The 24232-nt window shown below is 42.4% G+C and overlaps 2 protein-coding genes across 3 annotated transcripts; both read left to right on the top strand.

Annotated features, from left to right (window-relative positions):
* The first annotated feature begins 233 nt into the window (after positions 1–233).
* On the top strand, positions 234–6974 carry ccnc (cyclin C). 2 transcript variants are annotated; one of them, XM_055885119.1, is made up of 12 exons: positions 234–584; positions 2993–3099; positions 3376–3460; positions 3814–3883; positions 4126–4177; positions 4333–4388; positions 5067–5102; positions 5204–5295; positions 5381–5448; positions 5553–5632; positions 5756–5874; positions 5983–6974. In XM_055885119.1, the coding sequence occupies exons 2-12, from the start codon at positions 3045–3047 to the stop codon at positions 6035–6037; spliced, it is 768 nt and encodes a 255-aa protein (XP_055741094.1). In that variant the 5' UTR covers positions 234–584; positions 2993–3044; the 3' UTR covers positions 6038–6974. The 2 variants fall into 2 exon arrangements, with proteins under 2 accessions (XP_055741094.1, XP_055741093.1); XM_055885118.1 differs by lacking the exon at positions 234–584 and adding an exon at positions 2422–2563.
* A 954-nt stretch (positions 6975–7928) lies between these two features.
* faxca (failed axon connections homolog, metaxin like GST domain containing a) lies at positions 7929–22307 on the top strand. The gene is made up of 6 exons (XM_055885116.1): positions 7929–8403; positions 10092–10227; positions 10560–10756; positions 11399–11616; positions 12145–12261; positions 12498–22307. The coding sequence occupies exons 1-6, from the start codon at positions 8144–8146 to the stop codon at positions 12794–12796; spliced, it is 1227 nt and encodes a 408-aa protein (XP_055741091.1). The 5' UTR covers positions 7929–8143; the 3' UTR covers positions 12797–22307.
* Positions 22308–24232: the final 1925 nt, after the last annotated feature.

The following is a 24232-nucleotide window of genomic DNA, read 5'->3' as shown; positions in this document are numbered from 1 at the left end:
CAGTCACCGTCAGAACAGCATTGAGTGATGCCACTGCAAATTGATTAGCTGACAATTTTCTATTGGCTGTCAATTTTCTATTGGTAGTTGTTACCACAGCCACAAAGTCAGAAGGCCCGCCTAATCGACCAATCAGACGAGGGAGTGTGATGACGCGTATGCCAGCTCAGAAGGCCCACCTATCCGACCAATCAAATGAGGAAGTGTGAAGACCGGTATTCTGGTTTGCGAGAAAATACTCATTTTCGAAATGGCATGTCTTGAGTTTAAATTTGAGGACCAAATAGAGAGATCGACAGAGGAGGTGCAATGACGAAGAAGCGTAAGAATGGCGCTTTTAAAATCATAGATTAGTTTCCTGAGTATACACCTTCGTTGAGATGTATTTTTTGATTTAACTAGACAAGTCAGTTGAGAACAAATTCTTATTTACAATGACAGCCTACCAAAAGGCAACCTGCGGGAACGGGGTTGGGATTTTAAAAAATAGGACAAAACACATCACGACAAGAGAGACCTAAAACAACAACATAACATTGGCGGCAACACAACATGACAACAACATGGTAGCAGCACAATACATGGTATAAACCTTTTTGGGCAATAATGTGTACATGCCTACGTCTGCTCATTACAAACCAAGTAATGTGATTTACAGGTCTTAATTCTCGGTTGAGAACCTTGATTATATTGAAATGGAGTCAGACTGCAGTGGTGAGTGCTCTGGGTTTGAGCCAGTCCAGGATGAAGTGGGCCTACCTGCGGAGTGGATTCCTGCTTTTTGGCCTACCCATACATTGCGTCGGGCTGGGTAAAGGACACATTTGGGATGGTTACAACTGCGAAGGTTTTGAGAAGTGGAATTGTTTATATTTTTTGTGGGTGCTTCATTACGCGGCTCGGGGCTCAACCTGTGATGTGCTTTGCAGGGTGCCGTTAAAAGTGGTGATCAGAGGGATAGCGTTGAGTGTAGAGGTAGATCAAATAAAAAGGAATATTTCTAGTGTTTCTGACGCCCACCGTTTGGTGAGACGTGGACCCGGTGGCAATGGCAATTGAGCTTTGACACCGAGTTTATTCCTGATAAGGTTAGGTTAAATTTACGTTTCTGTGAGGGCCTATGCTCTGAACCTGCTTTGGTGCTTTAGGTCCCAAGGATTCGGACATGTTGCAGCAGACTAGAAGGGAGATCCCATGATGTGAGAAATGTGCAGGAGGGCATAGTCCGAGGGAGTGTACAGTTTGGATAGAGAAAGCACTGTGTGTCAACAATGGGGGTGTCCATGCAACTGGGGATCTGAAGTGCACTGGGATAGAGCAAGACCGGCTGAGATTGCCAGAGTTCAAGTGGGGCAGAAAGTGTCCTATGCTGATGCAGTGAAGAGAGTAGAGGATAGTCGACTGGGAACCACCCAGTGAGTAGGCCTGAAGAGAGAGCCAGTAAGGTTAGAGTTCTTGCATTTATAGCCATGGTGATCAACTGCATTGCACTGATGGAGCAAAAATCACAGAAGATAGATGTGGTAGTTGCAGCAGCAGATAAATATTTGGGTGTGAGAGATTTTAGTGCAGAAGATCTACAGGAAGTTTTGAGAGAAGGGGTTCCATTCTCCCAGGCCGACGACGTGGTGTTGGATCGTTTAGGGCTCAAGTTGTGGGATGTATAGGTGCAGGGTTAGTTGGTGGTGCAATTAAATTTTTTCCCATTCCCCATTTCCTTTAATTTCTTTGTTTTGTCACAATGTGGAATGCAAAATGTTTTTTAGATGCCATTTTAAAAACAATGCAGATATTGAAGTAAACCTATTGGATATAATAAATGTATCACTAGTCACTTTAAACTATGCCACTTTATATAATGTTATCATACCCTACATTACTCATCTCATATATATATACTGTACTCTATCTACTGCATCTCGCCTATGCCGTTCGGCCATCTCTCATCCATATATATTTTTATGTACATATTCTTATTCATTCCTTTACACTTGTGTGTATAAGGTAGTTGTGAAATTGTTAGTTTACTTGTTAGATATTACTGCATGGTCGAAACGAGACGCACAAGCATTTCGCTACACTCGCATTAACATCTGCTAACCATGTGTATGTGACAAATACAATTTGATTTGATTTTGACAAGTAACTATGAGTAAGGGCAAACATGATACACTTGCAAGCTGAGTTCGATGAAGACATCTGATTACCATTTGCATTTAGAACGGTTGGCTTTAGACTAATAAATAGCCAAATCATTGATGGATCACTAGATAAAAGAAATGCATCTCTCGTTTTCTCCTGCAAGCCCGTCGGCACACATGCGTCATCACACTCCCTCGTCTGATTGGTCATTAACCATAAACTGGCATACGCATCATCTCACTCAGTCATCTGATTGGTCGAGTAGGCGGGCCTTCTGACTTTGTGGGTGTGGTACCTAGTGACATCCCCCATTTGGTCTTCGTTTGACAAATTTTTCAAGACAAATGAACACAATTTAAAGTTGCGTTTTCTACCTCAACTATTAAGCCATGGCGGGGAACTTCTGGCAGAGCTCGCATTAGTAAGTGTTCTGGCCAAACGTGATGTATAAGGACTGTGCATGGCAAAGAAACTCCTTTGTTTTGAGGACTAAGTAGTTGGCAAGCTTGCTAGCTTAGCCCGCTTTTAGCTGGCTAACAGCTAGCTAACGTTATTGTGTTCGCCCACTCATGTTAGGTCAATATTAGTGTAGCGGATAAACATGTTCAGTAGCTATCAATGCAATTCCAAGGGGTAATAAGCTAGTTATGAATGTTAAGATTTCTTTATTGAGCCAGCTAATTATTTATTGTGCCTCTGTGACAGTCTAGCCACTGGTCGTCAAGGCATTTTGTGTTGATTCTTTCTGACGCACCGCTATCAGATTTCCCATCTGCAGCGTTTTGTTGTTATGATACTGTGTGTATGTGATCGCTCGTTGTGTAATTCATTGTCTCCTTTCTGTCATTAGTTTGCAGTGGGTCCTGGACAAACAGGACCTACTGAAGGAGCGTCAGAAGGATATGAAGTTTATGAATGAGGAGGAGTACTGGAAACTGCAGATCTTCTTTGCCAATGGTATCTAAAGAAGGCTATATTTAACTCTGTATTTCTTTGATTCCACCTATTATGATACATCAGTGTGGTGGGAACGGTTTTTTGTGATGTGAGAATTAGCCTACCGTTGGTACAATATCACATTTATCACCCTAAGGTCTTGTCTCTGTTCAATAACCAGCAATAATGATCTTGTTTACATATATTTTATATTCTAAATGATCTATTGTCTTTTATGGTTGCTTTTTGATATGTTTGACTTTAGATGTGCGCTGAGTTTGACTTATTCTGTTCTAGTCATCCAGGCCCTGGGTGAACACCTGAAGCTCCGTCAGCAGGTCATCGCTACAGCAATCGTCTACTTCAAACGTTTCTATGCCAGGTGCTTATGCCGTTTTCATGGCAAGAACACTATGTTCTATTCTTTATGGAATTCTAAATGTCATTAGGGGAGCATCAGGCTCCTGAGTGGCGCAGCGGTCTAAAATACTGCATCTCAGTGCTAGAGGTGTCACTACAGACACCCTGGTTCGAATCCAGGCTGTATCACAACCGGCTGTGATTGAGAGTCCCATAGGGTGGCACACAATTGGCCCAGCATCGTCCGGGTTGGGCCGGTGTAGGCCGTCATTGTAAATAAGAATTTGATCTTAACCGACTTACCTAGTTAAAAAAAGTTAAATAAAAAAATTCTAACTGTTTTATAAAAGCTAATTGCCTCTTCCTAATATGCAGGTACTCCCTGAAGAGTATAGACCCAGTGCTCATGGCTCCTACATGTGTGTTCTTGGCTTCTAAAGTGGAGGTATATGGCCTGATTTCCCGTTCTTTCCGTTCCACATTTCCTAGTCTGTGGAAGTAGGGGTGGGGTTAACTGCTCTGTAACATAATCTGTGTGGAAGTAGGGTTAACTGCTCTGTAACATAATCTGTGTGGGAGTAGGGATGGGGTTATGTTACAGAGCAGTTAACCCCACCCCTACTTCCACAGAGTAGGATGGGGTTAACTGCTCTATGACAGCATCATCAAAGCCTCTCTCTCTTCCAGGAATTTGGTGTTGTTTCAAACACTCGTCTGATCTCTGCAGCTACGTCCGTGTGTAAGTCAGGAGACACGCTCAAGTGTTTCCATTTAGATATTAGCTTATTTTGAAAATGACAAATACACTAGTCCTGTGGTAGAAAGGCTACATTCATTCTGATGGGTTGTGTTCATGTGATTCCAAATCTAACAAGTGTTTTTTGTTTTGTGCAGTAAAAACCAGATTTTCCTATGCCTTCCCAAAGGAGTTCCCTTATAGAATGAACCATGTAAGTCTTACCTAACCTTACTATTCAATTAGGATGTGCTATATAAACAGTTCTTAGGTGTAATAATGTAGTATTTATTATACAGTTATTAGATAGGATATCATTCATTGTTGTAACTAGATGTTACGATCATGTTGCAGGGTGGTGGGACCAATCTCTTACGCAACATACACTCACTATATTGTGGAATATTTATCCACCACTATGAGTCCATTACGGTGTGTGTTGTAGTTAGGTATCAGTATGTTGATGCCACATTCCACTAGCAGTCACATGCCTATGGTGAAACTCCCATCACCGTGGGAGTTTTTTTTGACTGGTTGGTGGCGTGTGTTCTCGCCGGGGCACATTTCTCCCTGCGGTGCTAAGTGGAGAAGGTAAGGCAACACCGGTGGCGGCGCCGGTAATTTATGTACGTCTCCACAGAGTTACCAGGAGCCCGTTGGAGCTGTCCTAACACCTTGCCTGTTCAAAAGCTGTGTAGACTATTATTGATTTGGTGTGGAGTGAGCGAGGAGATGATGGTGATTCACACGGTAGAGATTCAGTAAGCAGGATGCTGCTAGTACCAGATACTGTTTTTCAAAACAATAGAGGCCAATAGAGAGAAGGAGGCTTCTAAATTGTGACTATGAAACTGATATATTTACTAAACTTCATCTGCTTTCCTCATGACAGATATTAGAATGTGAGTTCTACCTACTGGAGCTCATGGTGAGTATAGAATGCTTTGTCTCTCACAATACACTCCATGATGGATCATGTCATCCATTTGTTGGATGGATGGATGGGTTAACTGATCTTGTGTGTTCCAGGACTGCTGTTTGATAGTGTACCACCCCTACAGACCCTTGCTGCAGTATGTGCAGGACATGGGGCAGGAGGACATGCTACTGCCGTTGGCCTGGTATGAGTTATTCTTTGTGGGAGCATGTATTGATTTGATATGAACTGTTGAAACACTCATGGTTTCCCCTTTCTTCGTTCTAAAGGAGAATAGTGAATGACACGTATAGGACAGACCTCTGTCTACTCTACCCTCCCTTCATGATTGCGCTAGGTAAGACTCCCCATCGGACCCCTCACCTTTACTACTGCTAGATATTCAGCTCAATAAAATATAGTTGAGGTGTTACACTAAATGTCTTCCTCCTGCATCCACAGCCTGTCTGCATGTTGCCTGTGTGGTGCAGCAGAAGGACGCCAGGCAATGGTTCGCTGAGCTATCTGTAGACATGGAGAAGGTAAGGCAACACCATACAAATTGCATATTTCTCAATCAGAGGGGAAAGCTGATTGTATGTATATAGATCCAGTTGCCTTAGGGATAATAGAGTACTGTGCGGTGACGTTTATTCCCTGCTCAGATTCTGGAGATTATCCGAGTCATCCTAAAGCTTTATGACCAGTGGAAGAACTTTGATGAAAGGAAGGAGATGGCTGCTGTGATCAACAAGATGCCTAAACCCAAGCCTCCTCCCAACAGGTACTGAGATCTTTCCTAATCTCACCTCAATGTCCCAGTTATTGGCTGTTTACATGACACATCCACTTCCTGCCTCAACTAACTGTTTCCTGTTTGTTTGTGTACCAGTGAGAATGACCAGAGCTCTAATGGGAACCAGAACAACTCCTACAGCCAGTCATAGGCAACAAGATGGTATCCATGGACAGGGTGCTGGGGGAAACTTATGTCGCACAAAACCGTGATGTGACATCAGAGACGTATCATATGTATTTTAACTGATAGAATAGCAGAGAAAACAGGGTACCAAAAAAGCCCAAACCCTCTTTTCTGATATGGTTATCCCAACCAGAAGACCAAGTCTGCACACGCTCAGTCCGCCTTTGCTCATACGATAACTCATCAGAGAGATGGCCACAGGAATGCTGTCATCAGTCAATCGGTGCCAGCAGTCATGTGTTGCCACGTTACTCCGTCTCTCAACAGTTAACTTTATGGACCTAAACCAAACTGCAAGAAACAGGATGTAGGCAGGGAGGGGGGACTTTGAGTTGTGATTATCCTGACATCCTTGAACTCTCTCAGGGATCAGTCATGTAATATGGAGCTCCGTGGGACCAGAGAACTTGACCATTAGTGAGTGTGTGCGCGCCTGCGTGATTGAGTGGCCCATTTTGATAGTTGCTTCATTCCTCAGGGATAATAGTAGTCCTTTATACTGGTATCTGTAAGATGATTGTACCCTGTACTGTTTTAGATGCGATCTGATAGGATGTAAGGCTTTTTGAATGTTACCCGATTGGATGTCCTGCTATCTGAGGTCTACATTGATTGGTTGCAGAGTTTAGCAGGTGAAGTCATGGGCGAGAATGTCATTTCCAGGGGTACACACTAGATTCAGATGTCTTCATTTACTGTTATATCTCCTGCCCAGCCCATCTCCAGCCTTTGCAAAGAGCCTTACTCATGTCTTTATTCCTTTATTTTAATCTTTTGTGTTTCGCTTGATGAGCAAATTTGCATGGGTAGAAATCATGAACTGTATTAGCTAAGTCTGCTTCAAGTAAAAGTGCTCAAATGTGTTTACTATCATGATAAAAAAAATTAAAAAAAACATTGTCTGAGGACCACATTTATTTGTTTTTGGTGGGGAGGGAAGGTTGTATTTTAGCCTTGTGTTCTTTATTGCATATTGAATCAGTCCTACATTTGCCAGGTCCAGTGTTACTTTCTGTGTGCACCCGTCATGAATTACATCAAATTTAAGTGTCACAATACCTTTGTGCATATTTACTTGTGGATATTGATATTATCTGTGCCGTAAATAATACAGTGGGAGTGATTAGTGTTTTGGGTTGAGTTTCTCTTGTTATGTCTGTCCAGAACCGGGTGCTTGAATGCCTTACACAATAAAGCTGCTTGTCAGGGGACTTCGGAGCACAACTGTGTCCTATTGCATGGAAATGTAATGTTTTGGGGGGTGTTCATTCTAATAGTCCCCTCTCTTTGGGGGCATCCCAATAGTGAATTCCTCCTATATTTTGCTTCATATACCCCGATTTGAAAAGAAAGTCAAGATGAAGTCAGACTTGGTGGTCATCCTCTCTATTACTTTCACCTACTGGCTGTTTGCAAATCATTACAGATGAAGGAGAGGAAGACAGTTTTGAGATGATTGAGAGTTTAGTTTGGACTTGTTTGAAATGTGTAATGGTCTGGAAGTTTCTATCACACTGCACTGAACATCTTGCATAAAAATATGTCGGTCTGCCAAAGTCACAGGCTACACCACCATTCTGAGGAAATAGGTATGTGGCTGTAGTGCGACATCTAGTGGTAAGCAGAGGTAATGCAGATTAGTTACATATATTCTTGCAAAGCAGACCTGTCCATTATACTGGGACTACTGTAAAAAAAATAAACGTAGCCTAGACAACTGCATTGACATTGGTATGAAATGTAGTATTATCCAGCTTATTGCAAAAACAGAGTTTGTTGTTGGAGTAACATGGTGTATTTATTGATGTTTTTGCCCTCCGCCTCTAGGAGCTGATACACAAAGGTACAGCCTTCGTGACGTCACTCCTCATCCGCGGCAGAGAGAGAGAGCGGCGGCGATCCGCTGCGGAGGATGCCTACCCCGCTGCGGGGATAACCGCCAGGCGAGATGGCCGTTACTTTCTTCCTCGTCACATCCCGCACCGCGACGACCCCTCGGCACCCATGAAGCCCCCGTTGATGAAGCCAAAACCGGCCAAAGCAAGGCGGAAAGAGGCCACTGAGCGAGAGAATGTACTGGCGCGTCGGGTTCGCCTGGACGCGCTCGTGTGTGGTTGATCTTGGCCGGAACCAGAGCTTCTCTTTCGGTCTGGGCGGCTCCGATGAGCAGCTCTCGTTTTATGGGTACATCATCGCCTACCCTCTGCAGGACTACGGCGGGATCATGTCGGCCCTTGGGTCTGACTCGTGGTGGCGGAAAACGCTTTATCTGGCCGGGGGCGCTCTGCTCGCCACCGCTGCCTATCTATTGCACGAGCTGCTCGCCATCAGGTAGGCCTACCAAAAAAACAGAGCCCTGTCAATAACACTGTAGATGCAGAACACGCTTGTCTACAGTCAATTACTCGTGGCATTGATATCAATATGAATGGTTGCCGTAGTGCCTGGGCATTATTTAGGAACATCACATGTCTATATTATTGTTGTATTTTCAATGTATGATATTACTTAATCTGGGCGAGTTGAGCGCTGCACGAGCGGAATAGGTTGATAATAAAGATTCGTGAGTGGGTGGATTGTGAATGTGATGTAACCGCCCTCTTGAATGAGATTCCATGTTCAGTCGCGTTATGGAAAAATAAACCAATGAGTCATGCGGCCGTTATGGCTCTTCGTATTCTAGTGATGTACCTATTAGACGCATGTTATTAGCGATTGTTCATTGTAATTACAATAATAAGAAGATCATATTTATTGCTGCAAAGGTTGTCTTTCATTTCCTTACAATTTCTCAAGGGCATGGGATGATAGTACATGTGTGATATTGGTTATATGGCTTTACCCAAGCCAAAGATGTCTCCTCGTTTTCTGTCTCTCTTGCAGTAGAAAAACACTGCGGTTGTGATAAAATGACCTTTACTAACCTCGCTCGTGAGATAATTATTAAGAGAGAAGCCAGGCCCAAATAGACATGAGCTAACAGAAATTGGCGATCTGATAACCTGGGAAACTGCAGCTTCGCTATAGAATCCCTAGATTTTTATTGAAATAACGTATTGACTTCGGTCGCTGCTGTCCTTCCAAAAACATATCGGGTTACCTGCAGCAACAATAGCCCAAGGCCTACTCAGCAATGACGTAGCGTTTGTTTTTGTTCAGCCTGTGCTCTTTCATACTTAAAAAAAACTGTCATGAAGATCCATTCTACATCGATCTCTAAGTAGTTACTTTGTAACGATTTACTCTTCCTGTATGTCATTATACCGAAGCAATTTGCACTATAGATAATGGGATCAAAACGCTTTTTTGTTGTTGGCATGTGGGCATTTCAGCACCACATCTAACTGGACAGCTCCTCGGAATTTCAGCAATGACGTTGACCTCGCGTTTAAGCACCTTCATGAAGTTAACAACTTCCTTACAAATCGACTTAACTTGTGACCACGTTGGTCAGTACAAACGTGTAATATTATCTGCTACAGTGGCCATGTTAATGTCTTGCAATATTTCATCCGGTTGTGTCCTAATTGTTTTGACATTGTAGTGTCCCGTTGGCAATGGCGCCCTTGCCCGAAGTGAGCTTCAGCCTGGGTCTTGTGCAATGCTCCCTGTGCTAGATAGCTGTAAAACGTGACATACTATTGCACATGGGATTTATGTATCAGATCTAAGAATATTTACTTTAAAAAAATTGTTTTTACAATTTGATCATTAGCCTATAATCGCCTGCAGGTGAATGTGTCATGAACGTGTGAACTACAGCCTACCAGGGGATGCATATATCGAGAGATAGTAAAATAGTCTACAGTGTATTTGAATTGGGACTTAATTTCCACTTATCCAATATGAGGATGGCCTTACATGAGGATGGCCTTACTACATCAGAGTTGATGGTTTGTTTCCCACACACAATTCATGCATATAATTATGCCCTAACTGTAAGTTGCTTTGAATAAAATGTCTAAACAGGAGTAATTAGAATGTGGAGCTCACACTGCCTTGTCCTGGCTGGTCCATAGGAAAGAACAGGAGCTCAACTCTAAAGATGCCATCATCCTTCACCAGTTCTCCAGGCCAAAGAGTGGTGTCCCTTCCCTCTCCCCCTTCTGCCTCAAGATAGAAACCTACCTACGGATGGTAGACCTGCCCTACCAGGTGTGTGTGTGTGTGTGTGTGTGTGTGGGTGTGTGTGTGTCTGTGTGTGTGTGTGTGTGTGTGTGTGTGTGTGTGTGTGTGTGTGTGTGTGTGTGTGTGTGTGTGTGTGTGTGTGTGTGTGTGTGTGTGTGTGTGTGTGTGTGTGTGTGTGTGTGTGTGTGTGTGTGTGTGTGTGAGAGAGAGAGAGATGTTTGGGTTGGTGCGTGTTTGAATGAGTGATTTTGATGTAATGGTTGTGTCATTTTCTATTGAAGAGGAATTGACCATTGAAATTCCTTTTCCCTCTTTCCCCTCTCTCTCTCTTTCTCTCTCTCTCTCTCGCTCTACTGCAGAACTACTTTGATGGGAAGCTTTCTCCCCAGGGGAAGATGCCATGGATAGAGTACAACCAGGAGCAGGTGTCTGGTACAGAGTTCATCATCGACTTCCTGGAGGAGAAGCTGGGCGTGAGCCTCAACAAGAACCTCAGTTCGCAGGAGAATGCTGTGTCCCGGGCTGTCACTAAGATGGTGGAGGAACACTTCTACTGGTGAGACACTTCCATACACTACCGAAGGACATCCACTAGATACTGGGGAAGGATATATGATACACTGGTGAATGTGATTGTGTCACAAACCATAATATCTAATCTGTTCCTTGAATGAAACCTTGAAACCCTGGTGTTGCAAGCAGCATGCTCCAACCAACTGTGCCGTCGGGAGCACACATTATATCAGCAAATAGATTTGAGATACTGTGGTCTAGGGCTCCCCCAGTGGAGAATTTGGCAATTTTATTATCCCTCCCTCCAAGTCTCCAGAGCCCAACAAAACAAAGTTTATATAAAAAAGAATCATTGTTGGACATAAAAGACTGAAAAAACACAAGCAAATCAGCTCCAAGTGATTTTAATTTTGGAAATCTGTTCCAAAAATCTCAAGCATGATAGAGAGATATACTGTATGTGATCGTATACAAATGAAAGCAAGGTTTGAAACGATTATGTTTTATTCAAATATTATATCTGTTTGGGCTTCTTGTTGTCAATTTGTAGTCTACAAATGATTAGTATTTATGTTCTGGCCCCCTAGCCATCCACTCAAGAACAAATCGGGCCGCGGCTGAATCTAGTTGATGATCCCTGCTGTAGGCCAAATGAAAATCTCTGCTGGTCTGTGTGTGATGACAGGACCATAGCGTACTGTCAGTGGGTGGACAACCTGGAGGAGACCCAGAAGATGCTGGCGGTGAGCGGCCCGCTGAGTGACCTACTCAAGTGGATCCTGAGTCACCTGACCGGCGGCATCGTGAAGAGAGAGATGTACGGCCACGGGATTGGACGGTTCACCAAGGAGGAGGTCTACACTCTGATGGAGAAAGACATGCGGACGCTGGCCACCCTGCTCGGTATGTAGAGCACACTGTAGATAATCATTAAGATCACACTTAGTCCTAAAGATCATCATCCCCGTCTCATTTCACAAGGTACCATCTGCAGCCTTAGAAGCATGCTTCATTTCATATCTAGGCCAGGCCTAAAGCCAGCTGTAGGTTCCTTTGTTGTTTTATAGATTATTCGGGTATCAGAGGAGGCTGGTGAGAGGAGCTATAGGAGGACAGGCTCATTGTAAAGATGGAATGGTATCAAACATATGGAAACCACAGGTTTGACTCTGTTCAATGTATTCCATTCCAGCCATTACAATGAGCCCGTCTTCCTATAGCTCCTTCCACCAGCCTCCTCTGTCAGGTATATAGTACTATGGCCAGTTTCAAGTGCTAGATGGAACAGCCTTGTACAACTCTGTCCTCTTCTGGTGAAAGATGGATACTACACCATGTGGACTAATTTCCGGTACACATTTTACTCCATGGCTCTTGTTTCCATACAGCATTCTTTTCGCTCACTGATTCTTGATGTGTTTCTCTGGGTAGGTGATAAGAAGTACCTGATGGGTCCTAAGCTGTCCATGGTGGACGCCACTGTGTTCAGCCATCTAGCCCCTGCCATGTGGACCCTGCCGGGCACACGGCCAGAGCAGCTCATCAAAGGTGAGCTAACCACCAACCACATTGCCTGTCATGGTTAGCATCACTCCCCAGAAAGAACATCCCAGGCAATTTTTTTTATATCTTGTTACAGCGATGAGGAAGAAACCTTGAGAGAAATCAGACTCTAGAAGAGACTCCACCTTTAATTATTAAAATAAATATTTTTTACCCATTCTCAGCTGATCTTGTTGACCTTTGCCTCTGTGTTAACCTTTGAACCACCCTGTCCACTCCAGGCGAGCTGATCAACCTGGCCATGTACTGTGAGAGGATCCGCCGGCGCTTCTGGCCCGAGTGGTTCGTTGATCTGGAGGACTTCTGTTATGATGACACCACAGAGGACGATGACTCCCTGTCCAAACTCCAGGACCTGGGGCTGTACTCCCGCACAGACACCTTCCAGGATGAGGCCAGTCCTCCTCACACACACACACACACACACACAATCTCCCCAGACAGTGACCGCACGGGCCACTCACTCTACGACTCGGACATGGACACGGAGTGCTCCGAGATGGAGCAGCTCAAGTGTTGACCGCCATATGACTCACACACAACACACACACGCCGCCCCCATACAGTGCCCTCTACCTGTTGAGGAGGGAATAACTACTGGGGGGCATTTCTGTTGCCAGTGGCTGTTGTTGCCTGTGCTAATGAGGGATGGTATCAGAGCTTCTACACACAATGTGCTAGAGGAACAAAATACTGAATATCGAGATAAAGGAACAGCAAAATAGAGAAAATAAGGGTAATATAGCAATAGAGAAAGAGCCCAAGAGGGATAGAGAGGAAAAGATCAACCCGAAAGAGATAAAAGGGAAAGCGAGAGGGATGGAGAAAAGAGTTGCGAAAGAGAGATCAGGAGTTAATGACGCAATCACTGAGAAACTCCTCCGCCTGGGTGACGTCAACACCTGTCGCCCAGTTTCTTGTTGTCGAGTTGCTCTTACCATGGCAACCGTGTGTGTGTTACCTGTGTTCCCCAATTGAGCTGCATTGCCCCAACCATGTGTGTTTGACATACTGACCCCCTGACTTGCATCCTTGCAAAATATGAGTCATTAAATTGATATTATATATGATATGTGGGGAACTGTTCAGGCAAGATGTGAATGAGTACAGTTCAATATGAGTATAAATAGTATAGATAGCCTGCAAATTATATATATTATCCCAATGTCATATAATGTAAATACTCTGTGTGGTTCTTCTGTACAACCTCTCAGTGCTTGTTTGATATGACCAAACTTCCTGGTGACCTTCAACTAACCCCTTGTGCTGGTCTAGGTTTTAGGAATTCTAATGCATCTATTTCTACCCAGATGACTGACACTTTGCATCTGCAGTCAGGTCTTAACCCATCATTGAGTATTTCCTCAGTCCTTTGTAGAATGGTCATTGATGTTGAGGGCGAGCTTCAGATACTGTGGATTGAGGGGACACCTCAATAATCTAAAGTGGCTTCCTTTCCTCGTCTCCTCTCCTTCATCTGCACAGATCTGAAAACATTGGATTGGTGAAAGCAATATGGTGGATGCTTACTGGAACTTTATTCCACTTATCCAATTATTTCACCTCAGATGAAGAAGAGGAGGAGAGGAGGCTACTTGAGATCTTTAGTTGTGTGTATGTACATTCAGCCATTGAGAGCGGATGAAACACCCATGTAGAAATAGACTAAATAGACTAGATATACTTGGAGGTGCATGGCTAATAGGTGCCAATGAAAATCACACTACCCTGCTGGTTATCTGTTATCTACGTTTCTACGCTGGCCTGTTTTAATGTTTATTGTGATGCAGTGTGTGTGTGTGTGTGCCTCAGGCCAGAGAAAGCGCACAATGATGCAATAGATTGAAAATAACTGTTAGGCCTTTGCTCAGCCTCTCTGTTCTCATCAAATACATGGCGTGTCTACTCCCCTTTTAGAATGAATTGATTCTAGAAATAGAAGGAATAGAATGGCCATTGTTACTTATAGCATCAATTCACTCTGTGCTATGCATGAAACAACTACTATAATCCACAGTGTTGATTGCCAGTCTTATTTAATAGTAGGCTACAGTATGTGGAATAGTGAAACAGTCTACTCTAATCTTTCTATTTCTAGTGCATCACTGATGTATGGTGTATGATGGTGAGATGTGGACATTACAAGTGTTTGTCATTCAGCAGACGCTTGTGGGTCCTGTGTGCGTGTGTGCGTGTAACAGAGGGTGTAGAATTCTGTCCATATGGTGCATCAATGAGTCATCGTACCTCATGAGTTGATTTTGAGGCGTACACCATTTATTCAGGCTGGGTGCTAACAGCTGACCCTATACAGATACAGACACAGATACATACCGATACAGACACAGATACATACACAGATACATACACATATACATACACAGATACATACAGACACAGACACATATACAGACAGATACAGACAGATACATACACAGATACAGACAGACACATATACAGTATATCACAAAAGTGAGTACGCCCCTCACATTTTTGTAAATATTTGAGTATATCTTTTCATGTGACAACACTGAAGAAATGACACTTTGCTACATTGTAAAGTAGTGAGTGTACAGCTTGTATAGCAGTGTACATTTGCTGTCCCCTCAAAATAACTCAACACACAGCCATTAATGTCTAAACCGCTGGCAACAAAAGTGAGTACACCCCTAAGTGAAAATGTCCAAATTGGGCCCAATTAGCCATTTTCCCTCCCCGGTGTCATGTGACTCTTTAGTGTTACAAGGTCTCAGGTGTGAATGGGGAGCAGGTGTGTTAAATTTGGTGTCATCGCTCTCACACTCCCTCATACTGACTGGTCACTGGAAGTTCAACATGGCACCTCATGGCAAAGAACTCTCTGAGGATCTGAAAAAAATATTTGTTGATCTACATAAAGATGGCCTGGGCTATAAGAAGATTGCCAAGACCCTGACACTGAGCTGCAGCACGGTGGCCAAGACCATACAGAGGTTTAACTGGACAGGTTCCACTCAGAACAGGCCTCGCCATGGTCGACCAAAGAAGTTGAGTGCACGTGCTTGGCGTCATATCCAGAGGTTGTCTTTGGGAAATAGACGTATGAGTGCTGCCAGCATTGCTGCAGAGGTTGAAGGGGTGGGGGGTCAGCCTGTCAGTGCTCAGACCATACGCCGTACACTGCATCAAATTGGTCTGCATGGCTGTCGTCCCAGGTGGAAGCCTCTTCTAAAGATGATGCACAAGAAAGCCCGCAAACAGTTTGCTGAAGACAAGCAGACTAAGGACATGGATTACTGGAACCATGTCCTGTGGTCTGATGAGACCAAGATAAACGTATTTGGTTCAGATGGTGTCAAGCGTGTCTGGCGGCAACCAGGTGAGGAGTACAAAGACAAGTGTGTCTTGCCTACAGTCAAGCATGGTGGTGGGAATGTCATGGTCTGGGGCTGCATGAGTGCTGCCGGCACTGGGGAGCTACAGTTCATTGAGGGAACTGTGAATACCAACATGTACTGTGACATACTGAAGCAGATCATGATCCCCTCCCTTCGGAGACTGGGCCGCAGGGCAGTATTCCAACATGATAACGACCCCAAACACACCTCCAAGACGACCACTGCCTTGCTAAAGAAGCTGAGGGTAAAGGTGATGGACTGGCCAAGCATGTCTCCAGACCTAAACCCTATTGAGCATCTGTGGGGCATCCTCAAACGGAAGGTGGAGGAGTGCAAGCTCTCTAACATCCACCAGCTCCGTGATGTCGTCATGGAGGAGTGGAAGAGGACTCAAGTGTCAACCTGTGAAGCTCTGGTGAACTCCATGCCCAAGAAGGTTAAGGCAGTGCTGGAAAATGATGGTGGCCACACAAAATATTGACACTTTGGGACCAATTTGGACATTTTCACTTAGGGGTGTACTCACTTTTGTTGCCAGCGGTTTAGACATTAATGGCTGTGTGTTGAGTTATTTTGAGGGGACAGCAAATGTACACTGTTATACAAGCTGTACACTCACTACTTTACATTGTAGCAAAGTGTCATTTCTTCAGTGTTGTCACATGAAAAGATATACCCAAATATTTACAAAAATGTGAGGGGTGTACTCACTTTTGTGATATACTGTACATACAGATACAGACACAGATACAGACACAGATACAGACGCAGATACAGATGCCGATACAGATACAGACACAAATACAGACACACATACAGACACAGGTACAGACACAGACACACATACAGATACATACCCAGATACAGACGCAGATACAGACACGTACAGATACATACACATATACATACACAGATACATACAGATACAGACACATATACATACAGATACAGACAGATACATACACAGATACATACAAACACATATACATACAGATAGATACAGATACCGACACATATACAGACACACATACAGACACATATACAGACGCAGATACAGACACAGACACACATACAGATACCGACGCAGATACCGACGCAGATACAGACGCAGATACAGATACAGATACAGACACACATACAGATACAGACACAGATACAGATTCAGACACAGATACAGATTCAGACACAGATACAGATATAGATATAGATATAGATATAGATACAGACACAGATATAGACACAGACACAGATACAGATATAGATATAGATACAGACACAGATATAGACACAGACACAGACACAGACACAGATATAGACACAGACACAGATACAGATATAGACATAGATACAGACACAGATACAGATACAGATATAGATACAGATATAGACACAGACACAGACACAGGCACAGACACATATAAAGATACAGACACAGATAGAGATACATGGCCACAGTAGAACACACAGAGACAGGACTCTCATCTGTTCGGTCGCAGCAGAGAATAGTAATGAATGAGTAGTGAAGTATTGGGTTGTCTTCAGGGCAGGTGTAGACGTTAGTATGGAAAAGATGATGATTGTAATGGTTATGATGGTGATGTTTATGATGATATGATGAAGATCCTCTGCAAACCTTATTAAGAAGTTTACTCTCCTGAAAGGCTAAAGTGCTCAGACCACATCTTACTACAAAACAGAGTCCTCTATATGGGGTAAAACGGTGTGAATTTACACAGTGATACATAAGCCTTTGTGTGATGATGCATCAGTCTGTCACTGTCTGTGTCCCTATACCCTGTCTGCATGTTTCTTGCCTTCACTTATTAGAGCCATGTGAGAGACACAGCCTTATGGATTTACTGTAAGTCCTTGGTTTTTACCTTTTAAGCCAGTGAAAGCATATTATTTATGTATTTACATGTACATGATTTATTTTCTATTTATTTGTTTTCTAATGATTTGTTTTCTATTTGTTTTGTGTATTCATGTTTATTGATTCTGTTGGTTTACATTTGGAGGGGATGTTATAATGAGGCATTATTTGACACTATTAGTAATGTAGCTATTTATTTTCTTATATTTTTGTACTTTTGTTCTATTGCTGCCAATGAGGTGTTTGTTCAGATTCTCTCCTATTTGAACACGGTAAAGAGCGGAGTGTGATTGTACGTCTCTGTTGTGTGCAGTCCTCTTATTCTACTGGAACTGGGTTGCCATTGGTTTGTCAGAACTGTGTTATAATCTAAATCTAGACCTGAAGCAAACCTCTCTTAATGGTTGACAGAATCGTGACATGTTCAAGTAATGTTTGATGAATGCTGAACTAACAATGCTGAACTGTTTGATGAATGCTGAACTTTGGTAGTTGGGTTTAGGCTTGAGTCTAAACCCAACTACCAAATGACCTGTGAGTTTCATTGGGGCATGCTTATGTCCATTATCTAGTACACTGGCGTAGCAAACACACCCGCAGCTTTGTGGGTCCCCAATCCCCCCCTGCAAATTATTCTTTTTGGGGGTACTAATCTAACATATGGAATTGTTTTAAGATGGTCATACCATGGATCATTATAAAAAATATTATTTTATAAAATGTTGAATTTGGCCTTTTCTACCATAGCCCATTGAAACACATTAAATAACACCTTTATAAATGGCAAAAAATGTCAGTAAAAATATAAATAATAAGGATTTGAGGTGTCTGTCCTACATCTAGGAGATATAAGAACGCTCTGGAAATATATATATATTTTATTTTCTTCACATATTTAACCCCTTATTTTTTGAGGCACAAAACTACCTTCATACTTCCATGCATTTGTTTGGGTTACAGTCAGATGAGTGATGGTCCTAGAGCAAAACTGAGACACTGTCGTGTTCGTGAGAGTCTCCCCTTTCCATAGATTGGTCATAAGAGTTTGTAACCATTCGGAGGCTACAGAGGTTTTCGTGAGAAGACCGATTTTTAAGATGTTTCATGATCTGATAAAGATGGCTGTACCTCGGCCACCTTCCATTGCAGATGCGGAAGGCCGACATAGGCAGATGTGGTGGATTGAGACGTAACCCATGCAGGAAACCTGATATCTATCTTAAACTGACACATTTTGATGGGGATGTTTTGATAATGTGACTTAGATTGATGCACGGGTCAGTCTGTATGATGGAAAGAGCAGGGGTTCTTAATGGTTTGTATGCTCAGTGTATGTCAACTCTGTCAGACACCATAAAAGGCATTTCATTTTTGCAACTATTGTCCAACAAGTGTTTCATTTCTAGAAAAAAATAAGGAAGGGAAGCGCTGCTAAGGTACACAATAGTACATTTTGGCAGACAGAAGGTGCTCTTTGGTAAAAGGGGTAAATTGGTCATCAAAAAGAAAGGAGGACCAAGGCACTCTTCATATAATTAATTAAAATGCCTTCATTTGTATGGCATGTTCAATGGAAACAAAGATTAAAAACTCTGACGCGTTTCGGCTGCATAGCCGTTTGTCAGGGAGTACAAAGATATGATAATACAATGTCATTTTTTGAACAGCATTTTCCAATCAACCCTGTTTTGAAGAGGGAGTGATTACATAATTCATTGGACAACAACTAGTAAGCAATACTATAACCATTAAAAAGTCCAATCAAAATGCAAATCAAGGCTAGAAGCATCAGAACCCCTAGAAAAGTGGTTCTAACCTTGAATATGAGCCATCTAATTTATAGTACATTAGGTGATCTTTTTAATGTGTATAGTATTGCTTACTGGGTGTTGTCCAATGAATTGTGTTAGCACTCCCTCTGCAAATCAGGGTTGATTGGAAAATGCTGTTCAAAAGAGGACATTGTATTATCGTATCTTTGAAGTTTTGAATCTTTGTTTCCATTAAACATGCCATACAAATAAAGGTATTTTAATGAATTATATGAAAAGTGCCTTGATCCTCTTATCTTTTTAGTGTTTAATGGCCTTGATTGTTTAATTCTAACATTAGATTATTCAAATATGTCATACCAACCTCCAAACTGTTTAGTTTTATAGCACTATTAAATGCTTGGCTAATTTCATTAGCATTTTGGCATGTTTTTCTAGATTTAGAACATAAAACAACATTTATAAAGCAAATATTATCCCTTAGGTCCAGCACAGCAGATACATCAATTGTTTAAGCATATGTTGCAGAACAATGATACAAATATTCTTCCAGAATATTGATCAAATAATCATATTGACTCCGTCAATGACGGAGTTGACAGACCACTGACTGAGTTGAGAACAGATACTCAAAACAGACACATTTTTGTCTTTAGATATAAAAGCTCAATACAAACATTTGTAAAATATGGAAAATAATTTATTTGAAAATGCCCAATAAAAACACAACTATTCTATAAGATATTTCAACACTTTGACAGAGTTAACAATATTGTTTGTAGAGAACTTTACAGACCATGAGTGGTCCTGTTGCACTACATGTAATGAGAACATGAATAAGGGGTCCTTAAGGGTATAGCTGACCCTGCTCTTTCCTGATTAATTTAGGATTTTAGACAAATCTGACTGAGTACACCAAATCTCCGTACACATCTTTTAGGAATCACAGTTCACAGTTTTAGGAATCACAGAGAAATATTATTTAAAGTCACAGAGGGCTATTGAAAGAAACTACATAATATCATTTTTCAGTTATTATCCATTATTGCCATTTTTTATTTTAACCACTTTTTTGGAACGTTTGAAATTTGAAGAATTTGCTCCGGACAAGGGCATTTCCAGGCATAGTCCTCATGGAAATTAACAATATTGAAAGTATTTTGAAAATTCCCTAAACAAATATTTTCCCTTGCAAAATTCCCCTCAATGTACATTCTAAGCTCAAATAATGCAGTAAAAACTTTTATTTTTCAACTGCTAGCTTTTTAATAAACCTTTTTAAAAAAAGAACATTTTTTACCACCTTTTTCTCCCCAATTTCATGATTCCAAACTTGTCTCATCGCTGCAACTCCCCAACGGGCTCAGGACAGGCGAAGGTCTGAAACATGACCTGCCAAGCCACGTTTCTTAACACCCGCTCGCTTAACCCGGAAGCCAGCTTCCCCAATGAGTCGAAGGAAACACCAAATCACCCTGCAGGTGCCCGGCACACCACAAGGAGTCAATAAATGAGCCAAGTAAGGCTCCCCCAGCCAAACCCTCCTCTATCCCGGACCACGCTGGGCCAATTGTGTGCCCCCGTATGGGACTCCCGGTCACGGCTGGTTGCGGCACAGCATGGGATCAAACCCCAGGCTTTGGTGACACCGCAACACTGCAGTGCCTTAGACTGCTGCGCCACTCGGAAAGCCCCTACAGATAACTCTTAAGGTAGAAGTTGCCCATAGGCATAGATCTAGGATCAGCTTGTCTCTTCTCCAATTCTAACCTTAACCATGATGGATGGGAACACAACCTTGACAGTGTCTATGGGCAACTTTGTCCTTCTCCATTCTAGATAGTCAAGGTAAGGGGTCAGAGTTCAGCTCTATTGTGTCACTTCCTTGATGAGATCTGTGCTATTAGACCACTAGAGCCATATAGACAGGTTGCCTGATTCTGAATGGTCAGATACCTACTGTAGCAACAATGACAAGAAGCTGCCATGTGGGCAATCGTAGGCAGATTGTTTCAGATAGTTGTATCTTGTTCTTGATACCATGTCTTGTTTTGAGGTGTTTTGACTTATGTCACATCTAAGCTAATATGGCTCAATTTTGCTAAGTAGCTAACCAACAACTGTAACAATATATTTGATAAACAACAAGTGCTTATTGTGCAAATGTATGTTTTCAATAAACATTTGGAGACTAAATATAGTTTACATGTTGTCAATAATCCTTTGGAGTTGACAGTTGTTTTGCCCCAGAGTTGCACCCTCATCGGTTTTGTTGCTTAACAACCCAGCCATCTCTTACATAGTCAGTCTGTGTTGTGTGCTTAAACCAATGATGTATATATACCCTGGATTGGAGATGCTATGTATTGGCCATTTTGAGGCTTTAAAGACACTGGTCGGCCATATTGGTACTCCCCAGTAGAAGCAGTCCTCCATAGTAGCGAATTAAATTCTACAATATTTCAATTAAATGTTTGAAGGACAAAATTGCATGTATTTAAGTATTTTGATGTTGTAGTGGGGAGAGTAACATTAGTAATCTCTACAAATGATAATTTAATGAATATGTTTTATGTATTTTTTTATCTAACATTTTTATGTGTAGCTCACATAATATAATGTAAAAGTATGCATCAAGGTGTCTTTAATAGAATAGATGTGGCAAAAACAAATGACATTAAGAAATGCATTTCTAGCTCCCAAAATATTTTTACAACGGTAGGGGAGTGCCAAGATGAAGGCAGTGTGGTGTCAACACAGTCATCTTGTGTATTTTAGTGTTCTAGTGTATATATAGATCATTGGCTGAAACACTTGCACCCAGACTGTATACTGGGTAATGTAATAGGTGAGCGAGAAATAAAAACAAAACATGTACATGAGCTACAATAAAAACTCTGTAACATAATAGATAATAACTTCCTATGAACGTATGATAACTAGAGGTGGGTGGCTGTGTGAAAATCTGTTATTCATAATATTTCATAAAAAACAGCTGTGAAAATTTTACCCTGTTTTTGTTTTTATTGTGTTTTACGTCTGTGTGGCATCATATATAGGATTGCTTACTCTCCCTGAGTGTCTATCTGTACCGTACTGTCTGACTTTCGTTATCTCTGTCTCTCTGTCAATCTATCTCTCTCTCTGTCTCTGTATCTCTGTCAATCCCTCTGTATCTCTCTCTCTCTCTCTCTCTCTCTCTCTCTCTCTCTCTCTATATTTCTCTGTATCTCACTCTCTCTCTATTTCTCTGTATCTCGCTCTCTCTCTATATCTCTCTGTCTCTGTATCTCTGTCTCTCTGTCTATCTGTCTCTCTGTCTCTGTCTCTCTCACTCTCTCTGTCTCTGTCAATCTCTCTCTCTGTCTCTGTCTCTCTATCTCTCTCTCTTTCTCTCTGTCTCTGTATCTCTGTCTCTCTCACTCTCTCTGGATCTCTGTCTCTCTCTCTGTCAATCTCTCTCTCTCTGTCTCTGTCAATCTCTCTCTCTGTCTCTGTCTCTGTCTCTCTGTCTATCTCTCTCTCTGTCTCTCTGTCTCTGTATCTCTGTCTCTCTCTGTCAGACTCTCTCTCTCTCTGTCAGTCTCTCTCTCCCTGTCTCTCTGTCTCTGTCTCTCTGTCAATCTCTCTCTGTCTCTCTCTTTCTATCTCTGTCTCTCTTTATCGCTGTCTCCCTCTCTCTGTCTCTGTCTCTCTGTCAATTTCTGTCTCTGTATCTCTGTCTCTCTCTGTCATTATGTCTCTCTGTCGTTCTCTATCTCTCTCTCGCTCTCTGTCTCTGCATCTCACTCTCTCTGTGTCTCTCTGTGTCTCTCTGTCACTCTGTCAATCTCTCTCTCTCGCTCTCTGTATTTCTGTATCTCTCAATCAGCATCTAGGGATCAACATCGTACAACTCCATAGGTCCCGTAGACATATCTTATCATCACTTACAGTTTTATCTATCAATGTGTGTTATCACCCACACACACATCTGTCTCTGTCCCTCTCAATGTGCTAAGACAATACTAAGCCAAACAAACAATAAGAGAGGATTAGCCTTTTTTGCTCTTTTGTTTGTGTCTGTTTGTGTGTGTGAGGGGTGGAGGGTGCAAGAGAGAGGGTAAAGACAGAGCAGGGGATAATGGAAAGACAGAGCAGGGGATAATGGAAAGAGAGAGCAGGGGATAATGGAAAGACAGAGCGGGGGATAATGGAAAGACAGAGCATAGGATAATGGAAGACAGAGCAGGGGAAAATGGAAAGACAGAGCAGGGGATAATGTAAAGACAGAGCAGGGAATAATGGAAAGACAGAGCAGTGGATAATGGAAAGACAGAGCAGTGGATAATGGAAAGACAGAGCAGTGGATAATGGAAAGACAGAGCAGGGGATAATGGAAAGACATAGCAGTGGATAATGGAAAGACAGAACAGGGGATAATGGAAAGACAGAGCAGGGGATAATGGAAAGACAGAGCAGGGGATAATGGAAAGACAGAGCAGGGGTTAATGGAAAGACAGAGCAGGGGTTAATGGAAAGACAGAGCAGTGGATAATGGAAAGACAGAGCAGGGGATAATGGAAAGACAGAGCAGGGGATAATGGAAAGACAGAGCAGGGGATAATGGAAAATAGACAGAGAGACAGACAAACAAAAAAAGAAAGCCAAAGAATAAGCGCTGGAAAATAAGATTTGGAGGATTTGGGCTCATTTTCAGTCTGTAGCCATATTGTGTTGAAATCCATTGAGGGTCTCTCCACATAGATGGTGGGTAGCTCTCCTCTCATGTCTCGCCTCACTTTTGGAATGGGAAATCCAGTTCATACAATGGCATTGGTGCAGAATCCCTATTACTCTAAAGCCCTGGTGAGTCAGATGGCATACTACAGTGCTGGAGCCAGCGGCAGAGGACTCTCAGAGTGTGTAAGTGTGTTTGTGATGTGTGCAAGTGT

The sequence above is a fragment of the Salvelinus fontinalis genome, chromosome 27 (assembly GCF_029448725.1).
Source record: "Salvelinus fontinalis isolate EN_2023a chromosome 27, ASM2944872v1, whole genome shotgun sequence".
Classification (NCBI taxonomy): Eukaryota; Metazoa; Chordata; class Actinopteri; order Salmoniformes; family Salmonidae; genus Salvelinus; species Salvelinus fontinalis.
Note: the sequence above shows the minus strand (reverse complement) of the source record. Positions and strands in the feature narration are given on the sequence as shown.

Bases quoted from the DNA above. Each gene is read 5' to 3' on its own strand.
- ccnc (XM_055885118.1), top strand. From the start codon at position 2,532: ATGGCGGGGAACTTCTGGCAGAGCTCGCATTA. The intron at 5,449-5,552 runs GTAAGACTCCCC...CTGCATCCACAG, and splicing joins TCCCTTCATGATTGCGCTAG to CCTGTCTGCATGTTGCCTGT. The intron at 5,633-5,755 runs GTAAGGCAACAC...TTCCCTGCTCAG, and splicing joins TATCTGTAGACATGGAGAAG to ATTCTGGAGATTATCCGAGT.
- faxca (XM_055885116.1), top strand. From the start codon at position 8,144: ATGTACTGGCGCGTCGGGTTCGCCTGGACGCGCTCGTGTGTGGTTGAT. The intron at 11,617-12,144 runs GTATGTAGAGCA...TTCTCTGGGTAG, and splicing joins GACGCTGGCCACCCTGCTCG to GTGATAAGAAGTACCTGATG. The intron at 12,262-12,497 runs GTGAGCTAACCA...TGTCCACTCCAG, and splicing joins GCCAGAGCAGCTCATCAAAG to GCGAGCTGATCAACCTGGCC.